General features: G+C 38.0%; 1 protein-coding gene across 6 annotated transcripts in view; it reads right to left on the bottom strand.

The window, feature by feature from the left end:
* Positions 1–788: 788 nt before the first annotated feature.
* Positions 789–9707, bottom strand: part of PDE7A (phosphodiesterase 7A) — an 82735-nt gene continuing 73816 nt past the window's right edge. For all 6 annotated transcript variants that reach the window (XM_075743980.1, XM_075743978.1, XM_075743979.1 and 3 more), the window contains 6 exons: positions 7707–7838; positions 7290–7381; positions 6509–6653; positions 5553–5649; positions 4454–4534; positions 789–2973 (listed from right to left, as the gene is read on the bottom strand). In XM_075743980.1, coding sequence (XP_075600095.1) covers positions 2762–2973; positions 4454–4534; positions 5553–5649; positions 6509–6653; positions 7290–7381; positions 7707–7838 — 759 coding nt within the window. In that variant the 3' untranslated portion in view covers positions 789–2761. The remainder of the gene's footprint in view (positions 2974–4453; positions 4535–5552; positions 5650–6508; positions 6654–7289; positions 7382–7706; positions 7839–9707) is intronic.

Here is a 9707-nt window from a genome sequence, read left to right as displayed (position 1 = left end):
TGGGATTTTTTGTTTTTTAAATTCAGTCAAATGTCAGAAGCTTCCACATAACATTAATGGATGGGATTAGAACCAATCTTTCTAAACCCAGCCTGGTACGAAAAGAGAAACCGTGTTCCAGGAAAGGTGGCTTAGAAGAAAACTACTCATGTTTTACTCTAGAACCTTGCTTGACAAGCTATGGTTTTTATCAGAGCAGATGACAGCAAGATTGCACGATGTTAAAGAATCACAGGTTGTTTATAAGTATTATATTGAAATATTGCTATATACATATTTGAAAATCCATTAATTTTAATTTAAATATGCTTAGAAATAGCCTGTAACAAGCAGCAACATTTATATCACTGCGGAGGCCCAGTCTTTAAACCAAGTCACATTTTTAAAAAAAGTAGTGAGTCACAGAAGACATCATCGGATACTGATTTTAGTAGTTGTTTTGAAAATCGCTGCAGGCTTGGCATGTGTTTTATTCAAAAACGAAGAAGAATCAGTACTTTTCCACACTTAACTCTACAAATCTGCACAGGCTGTAAGGAAGCTTTGCTGCAGCCTCTCTGTAGTAGTTACTCGTACACAGCTGTTACCTCTTTGTTCTGACAGCTCCAACCAACCACCACTGGCAAGTGTACCACCCTTCCAAAGACAACCTGTTAAAACACAGCTTTGCCATTACTGCAAGTTGTAACCGAAGTTCGTGATCACGTCTGATTCTTCGCTGCTGATGTCAGACAACAGCAAGAACTTGCACCGACAGCAAAGGAATAAAGTTCACGCAGGTTCAAAAAAAGGGTTTCATTATAAATTTATTTCTTTAAACATGGCCACTTTGAGATTCATGATACTACTTCAGGGAACATGAAAGAATAATAAAGAACTGAATTTTAGAAGGGAAACAATCAGATAAATCAGGATTTGCTTTTCAAACGGTAAAAGGCCAAGCTCTAAGAGGTGACAAATTTTGGTATACGAGGACCAGTTATTTTCAAATCCAAAAGTTAGCTTAGTTTTAGAGTGGAAGCTGAGAGCAACCGTAGCTACCTTTCCATAATGCTGGACTCGGTCGTAACTTAAATGTACAGGAGCATAACGTGAAAAGATTTTTTTTTTTATTAATTAAAAGTTAACAGCAACAGGCACATATTAAAATGAATATGGCAAAGCCTTTACAAATGGCTTTACGCTGAAGCTCTCTCCCAAAAATGGCTGTTGCAACAAACTGTAAACAGAATTAATAAACAGTCTTTTACAATAATAACAGGGAAATACAAATGAACTAAAAGAAAGCACCAGTTTCTCAAACTAGATTACAGTTGTGCTTACTGTACTTAAAACAATGTAAAACAAATTACAAAAATGGAATGTTTTAAGTTTAAAATTAGTCCTTTAATTTTGTCCTAAAAAACATTTTCTCCTTTTCCCATCAAAAACCCATTAGTGGGTAAGGTTTCAGTAGAGGGAGGAATACGTAAACAATGCACTTTTTTTATTATTATTATTTTTCAAATCAAAAACAAATTTGGTCACTTAGCTTTGTGCATAGTTTAAGGCATCTGTAGCAATTTGTTACAGTTTCCTCCTCAATGTGGCTGTTCATGAAATTGTCACATTCTAAAAGAATAAATAAAATTAAAAAAAAAGAAAAACAATAATCAAATGTTGCCGTTCAAAAACCCTTCCCGGTACCCTCCCGCCCTCCCCCGTCCCAAACATCCTCACACACCCACACATACACGCACGCTGCAGCGAAAGGGGCATTTGTACCCTTGTTCTGAAGGACACGCTTCCCATCCCACTTTATTTCAGATTGGCAAATACCCTGAGCTGATTATGGTGTTTAGACATTCCACCTTTTTCTTGCATGTGCAGTTCAAGTGTACAATAGTGAGAACAACATGCAATGTTCCCACTGCAGAATCGCAATGCAGTTTGGACGCTTCCCTCCCTCCCCCCTCCCCCCCCACCCCCTTCCCTTCCCAAATTCAGAAGTGTTTTCCACCGTTAAAAAATTTTGCATTCCCATACAGCACTGGAGTAAAGCTTGGCTGTGCTCTATGATGAATGCTCAGTTCCCAGTGCACAAACAAAATTATGGCAAACGGGAGGCTTTTCTGGCATCCAAAGAAACAAGAGCTGCAGTCTCAGATTTGATCTTTTTCTTTAAAAAAAAAAAAAAAAAAAAGGCAAAAAAACCCCAAACCCAAGTTAGTGGTTCCTTCACAGCCATGCGCAAAGGTTAAGTCTAGAACCAATAGTTTCAGAGTACATTTGTAAACATCAAGTCTTGCCAGAGGCAGCAGAGGATGGGCACTTCACATTTCCGTATTAAAACAGGGACTGAGTGGAAGGTATGCTTTGAACACATTTACGCAAGTCTTGCTAAATTCCAAGAAAGTGGAACGATCCATCTCGAGTCTTAAGATTTGAAGACCGTATTCCAAATTTCACCAAAAAAAACCCCAAAAACTGTGTGGCACAATGAAGCTTTCGTACTGTTCCTTCAAGGCTCAGTCACTGCTGTGCTTTGCATATTCAAGGTTCCGAACAAAAACCAGCTGAGGCATATGCATATTGCTCTATGTTCAGATCTTGCGGTTTAAAAAAATTCTGGTTCAAATGGTCTGTGTCAAAGGAAAACTTGGAAATAAATAATGCTGGCATCATTTTACCATTTTACCAAAACCTTGGGCTGGCAAGTATCTCCTTTAATCCAACCGTGCAGATACCAAGAGAAGAGGCAGTTTTGTCATGAAGATTGAGGTCAGGACAATCGAGGTTCCTGAGGTAATATGTCTGAGTCCATTTCCTCAAAAGCAGGGTCAACATCGTCACCGCTGCCAGACTGTTCCCTCTGCACGCCCTTCCAGCTAGCCTTGTTCAGTCCCAGGTGGCCAAGCATCGTCTGCGACAGCCTGGTGTTCGAAAACCGGGCCCATTCCCCAAACAGTGGCTCCACTAAGTAGGTCATAAAACCTTTGAAAACAAGCACACATACACATCCAAGTGAAAAAAACAGGGAAAAAGAAAAAAAAATTCACTCAAACTAAATATTTTAAATAAAATTTAGTAGCAAAAAAATAAACAATGCACCAGACTATACTTCTCCAGCATGTATTTTAAAATTCATTTCAATATTTAGGGCATCTTTACAAAATAATATCTCAAAATGTAAATGATTTTACTGGTCAGTCAAAAGAACAGCATTATATGGGATTACAAATTAAATTCTTTCACAACAATAACCAAATAAAGAAAAATATTGGGGGGGGGAGAATCTAAACAACAGCATCTGAGTCACACAAACTACTTTAGAAAACCTAAAAAACTTTCAGAAAACCTTTTCTAAAAGACATTTTATAACAAATTACCCCACAGACAGTCTGAACTATACTACATGGGGGAAAACCCATTCTTTTCACAATATCAAACTTATTAAAAATACAAATCAGACAAATTTTTAAACAAACAGGCCGCAGAACATCAGCATACATTTACATACATTTGTGCGTATGCACATTTGCATTTATTTATAGTGTCTATTTCCATGAACCAAAAATTCAATGGTAAGAATACCAAAACTGAATCTGTCAATTACAGAACTGTCTGATTTTCTAACATTCTAAATTAAAACACTGCAGCTGATTGAACAGATCAGGTTTTTGTCTCTAATTTCAAGCACTGATTGGTATTATGTTTGTTAAATTGATTATTTTCTTTACTATGTTTTTGAGTCCCATTCAATCTACATGAACTTTATTTAAAAAATAACTATAAAAAGTCAGCCTTTTGCTATTTTAAATTCAACTCAAGTTAGCAAAAAAATAATGTAACAGCTGTTCATGGTTCTCCATCAAATCTCTGCCCACCACCCTTTTTAAGGGCACATTTAAAAGGAATGCTAACATCCAAGAAAGCTGTATAACCTCTACAAAATGTATGTAAAAGATACTTTTTTTTCAAATTGCATCCTAAAAATTATAGAACCATAGAATGGTTTGGGTTGGAAGGGACCTCAAAGACCATCCAGTTCCAACCCCCCTGCCATGGGCAGGGACACCCTCCACTAGACCAGGTTGCCCAAAGCCCCATCCAACCTGGCCTTGAACACTTCCAGGGATGGGGCATCCACAGCCTCTCTGGGCAACCTGTTCCAGTGCCTCAACACCCTCACAGTAAAGAATTTCTTCCTAACGTCTAACCTAAATCGACCCTCCTTCAGCTTGAACCCATTACCCCTTGTCCTGTCACTACACTCCCTGATAAACAGTCCCTCTCCAGCTTTCCTGTAGGCCCCTTTAGGCACTGGGAGGCTGCTATAAGGTCTCCCCGGAGCCTTCTGTTCTCTGGGCTGAACAACCCCAACTCTCTCAGCCTGTCCTCGTAGGACAGGTGCTCCAGCCCTTTGGTCATCTTTTAGAAATCTACTAAAATAAATTGAACTAAAATAAATTACCAATCTGGATGTTGGCAATAGTTTCCGTCTGTCGGTCACAAAGTGGACTCACACCCAAGTGATACTTTTTTTCAATATCTCCTAAAGAAATAAAAGTATAACGCAACTATTAAGTCATCAAGTCCAGACCCAAATTGAATGATCAAACACTAACAGAGGTGAGTTGTGCAAGTTGGTCGCAGCAGGTTGAATGCATTTACTTCCCTCCCCCATCTCCCAAAAAACCCAACTAGGTCAGTCAGTGAGACTAACTACTTAGTATTTTTCATCAAACAATAATTAAAGAAAAACCATCAAATCACAGATTTCCTGAAGGATTAATACACTTCCTTGCAAAACCTCTTAGGCTGCCATAGAAATGGCAAATTAAGATCCCCCCTTTAGCAATATGGAAGAGCAGAGCTTAACCTTCAGAAGTTTCTCACTGAAGGCAATTTGGTTTTCTGCTCCCCATCACCTTTATCTAAGAATAAACTTCACATCAGTAGCACCAAATACAGCTGTCTGTTCCCCATTTGTCATATCCAAGCACAAATTACTGTGTTTCAAGTCAGCTAAACTAGCCTTAAGAAAGGAGAAGCACACTTTACTATTATTAAAACAATTTAATAACAACAACAGAGAAAATCCACTCCATTTGTCGATTAAAAGCTTTATTAACTGCTTACATAAGTAAGTAGCCTTAACTGCATGGTAACTAAAAATCTCCTCCCGAGCTCTTACCTGCTTACCAACAGGCCTCACAGCCAAAGTTTAGATATCAAAGATATGTGACGAATACATTTCATGATTTACACAAACCATTAGATAAAGGCAAAGTGAGCATAACCACCCATCTGAAGCACCTTTCAGGCTGAAGGATCTATTGAACCAGCCATTCTAGGTTCAGATTTTAAGCAGATTCTTCGTTGGGTTTTAGTAATGCCCACCTGTTGCAAGTACAACCCATGAAAGTAAAAAAAAAATCCCATACTGTACTGTAAACCTCTATTAGCCCTAAATATAAATCCCTTTATTTGCAAGTAACTATGACTCATAGTCGCTCTCTCCACAGTATAAATAACATTACGTACCAACAGATACTTCTACTCTTACTTGCCTTGATGGAAGAACTCCTCTGTTACTTTTTCACTCCACTGCTTACTCAGCTCCCACGTCCGACATGGATTACAAATATCAGCACACTTCAAAGCCATCTAGTAAGTCAACACACAGCATTAGATCACCTCTCCCTCCAACAGAAGCATCTGCAATTCTTTCTTTCCTGACAGCAGATTATTTTAAGTTTTGTGAATAACAAGTCTACCAACCATTCGTGCTTCTTTCTAAAGTCATGTTCTATAATCATATTTAAAAAATGCTCAGGGAACCAACTATCAGATCTCATGATCATCTCTGAGTAATATGGAAATTCAGTCAAGTCAAAGTATTTCAGGGGCACCATATTTAGTATATGTACAGTAGACAACAATAAATTCATAAAAAGAAACATCAAAGTAAGGAAACAGTATTTTCCATTTCTGGCTCTGAAGTTCACATTTTTAATGATGGTTTGCACAGGACTGAACTTACCTGTTTGTCCACTTTCTTTTATAGTCCACAATATAAGCCTAACAATAAAAATTTCTATAAACCTAAAGAGACTCACAAGGCTTTTGTTTTTAAAGCTTGCGAAATGTATCTCTAGCACAGCTGCAAACTGATTCGCAACAATAATGCTTTCCTTTCCTGAAATAGGTTCTGAAAAGCATTTCACAGTTCTGAGACCGCACTGGAGTCATCAGAGGAACTAAACTTTGTCTTGGAAATGCAACTCTCCTTCGGTTTAGCAGCTCTAAGTTATCACTTACCAACACACAACATCCCTTGGGCAAAGCGCTGACAGGGAGAGAGATTGAAGTGAACAACCTTTTTGTAATGAAACAAAATGACTAAAAGATATTTCCACTTCATTTTGAAACTAGGAGGTAGTCTGGAAGAAGTAGTATTTAGCATTTTAAGTAAATTATTTTGACGGTAAAATGTTGTTTTCAAAAATATTACCGAAAAGATCACCTGTAAAATGAAGTGACGATGGTTCGCATTCTCTAAACATAGGTCTCCTCTATCCAAATGAGATCGAAACATGGACAGATACTCATTTTGCTGACTGATGTCTGTGGCAAGAATGAGATCACCTATCTGGCTTTCCATCAGCTGCCTGGAATTAGTGACACCAAACATTCAAAAAGCATAACAATTAAGAACAACAGCCATCACTAGAGGTACATGTCTTATCATATTCATTATTACACTAACACAAATCACAACCTTGATAATCAACATTTTCACCGAACTGTTTCTTTTTTTGTCGTTTACCCTTTCTGAAAAAGTCCTACAACATCCAAAGAAACATGGGGATGTTTCATTGGCAGCTTTCAGGACGACTAAAATAGCTTTTAGCTTCCCCCCCCCCCCTTTTTTTTTCCCTTTAGAAATGCACAAACTAATTGTTTAAAGCTTATTTCTTGTTAAAGTAGGTGATGACGGTCTATTTTAAACTACAGTTGTGGTGGCAGAATGAGAAAAGGCTGCCAAGTTTAATCTAAACAGGTGCTTGACTATATCAATACACTTCTTCAGTGTGCTCACAGTAAATGTTATTTTCCAAATATCACATTACACCATGAACTGCTCTACTCCAACGGCACGGTATCTGGGAATTCTTAAAATAGTTCATAATCTATGTTTTGCATTCAGAATTGCCATGCAATAATTTAGCTTGTTTTGCAAGGCTGTCTTAAGTGACAGCTTACTTACATCTTCAACTGATCTATACTATTTTGTATAAACATACCTGTTTTCTAATGACATATGTGCAAATAAGCCAGACTCTCTCAGCAACCCCACTGCTGATCTCCAGTGATGGTTCTCTAATACTGAGGTATTCTGCAAACGAAAAGGGTATTCCAGGTATCAATCAATGGCTTTGTCTTAAACTGAAGAGCTATATGCTAAAAGTGGTACCAGACAGTTTCATTGGGTTTTGGGGGTGGTGGGTTTTTTCTTCCCCACCCCCCCGCCCAAGGTTAAAACTCTCCAATCCTGAAGACTTAGTTAGCTTGCACATTTGCTTTTATCCCAGTGGCATGGAAACAGTATCTGGATCCAAATCTACCACTAGCTAAACACGTCACAATTTATACTCCTTTTCTGCACTCCTCAGACACTCTCCAATCCTAGTTTTAACAAAACAACTGATTTTTGTCCTTACCTTATATAAAGTTGCTAAGTAATGGTTTGTTTTAATTAGGAAAGGTTGGTTAACGCCTGGGTGATCTAAATCATGTGTGGCAGCTGCTATTAAACTGAGCAGGACATCCCATGGAGTTAAAGATTTGGAAAGCTGTAAGGTAACAACAACAAATGTAATTCTGTTAGCAATGCATCTATGCCCTTAGAAAAAGGGCATAGGTGTCACATTTTTGTTTTCCTTTTTTAGTAATAAAAAGCCAATAGAAACTTAGAGAAAATTTTAATAATGTAAAACTAATATTCCACTGACTTTTCACAGCATTCCCCCTTCTGCCCCCCCACTGCAAAAGCTACAAAATTTCAACAGTGGTTTAAGCATTATTCTTTCTGAATGGGAAGGTTCAGTCTTAAAAAATGCTGGCACACAAAATGCTACTTTCTGGCTGGTAATGAAGTATTATTTCTAACTAGATCCTGTAAAAGCAGCAAATCCTTAAAATTAGCTCTCCATCTCATTTACCAAGTCTGTCTGTATGTGTCAATTCTGCTTTAAATACAGAGTATATTTTAAAAAACATAAATCCCTCTCATCTTAAAAGGAAGAAACTAAAGCTCTGGAAGACTTGAGAACTGTTCAGAATGGATTTCTACTCTTACGCAAAATTATATTTCAAAGTCTACCAGGAAAAGAACCACAGGAGGAAAATCTGCCAAAAATAAGTATTTTCAGGAAGTATGAGTATGTGGATTAACTCAGCATGAAACTGCATGGACTTATTTTCACTGTTCATAGCTGTTACTACTTCTGGTTGGGAGGTTTGTGAGTTAAACTCAGTAATAAAGTCTAGCTTGCACTGAAACAGAGAGGACAGTTCTGCCTGCACAAAAGTGAAATGCAGCAAACGCCCTGCGAGGACAGAAGTTTATATTCCTCGTTGCATTTGCCATCTATCATGGCTCACATGTGTATAATGTACTTTGGTGCAACGGAACCAGTAGCCGTATATGTTACTAAAAATACAAAGTCTATACTTGTATTCGAACCATTACAAAACTTCCATCACAAGTATTAAATTAAAAAAATGCTCAGAGCTTCCAAACTGCATGCCAAAAAAAAACAACCTCATAATAACTCCGATTTGGCTCACTGCACCAACAATTGATCTGAGAGCAGCACTGAGAAACTAAGTGGGAGGAGTGGGCAAAGAGCCTCTGAAAAAAACATCCATGGAGCCAGAACTTACTTGGTTTTACCTCAGAAGCAGAATAAACAGCTATGCTATTCAACAGAATACCAGATTGGTGATGATCTGCATCAAGGTAGGCAACTTCTCAACTGGCTAGAGCGCTCTACAGTTTTCAATTTAATACAGGATAGGATTTAGCTCTGAAATTGTCTAAGACATCATTTACAGCAGACTGCCAGCAATCCAAGTAATAAGAAACACACACTCAATTAGCTCAGTTCTTTAAGATCTGTCATGCTGCCATTTTTTAGAAAGAAAGGCCAAAGAACTCCTAATGTCTTGCTACAAGGTGCCTCTAGCAGAAGCATACTATTAATTAACATCAAAGATGAGCAAAGCAAGAGTAACAGTAGTTTCTGGAGGAAAAAACAACCACGAAACAAAAAAACCCCACCCCAAACCATGAACACACAGGTTTCTTATTGCCAGCTCTGACTCAGGCTGTGATCCTAGTAAATGCCTTGGGACACAGTGCTATGTTAAACTGCTGCAATCTTCATCAATTCCCTACTCTGGTTCAACATGAAGTCACACAAAAGACAAGGCCAGCTCAGACGAGCGGAAAAAGAAAAGCATACTGCCAAGTGTGAACCCACAGCCTCAGCAACATGGAGAGTCCTCCCTCACCTTTTTGTGTTCAAAATGTGGGTTTTGTTGGGTTTGGGGGTTTGTTTGTTTTTAATAAAAAATGTGTGTGTATACACATATATGTATGTATGTGCACACAATCCATTTCTATGCACACAAACAAATACATGTATTTCCATATGTAC

This window comes from Balearica regulorum, chromosome 2 (assembly GCF_011004875.1).
Source record: "Balearica regulorum gibbericeps isolate bBalReg1 chromosome 2, bBalReg1.pri, whole genome shotgun sequence".
NCBI classification, from domain to species: domain Eukaryota; kingdom Metazoa; phylum Chordata; class Aves; order Gruiformes; family Gruidae; genus Balearica; species Balearica regulorum.
Note: the sequence above shows the minus strand (reverse complement) of the source record. Positions and strands in the feature narration are given on the sequence as shown.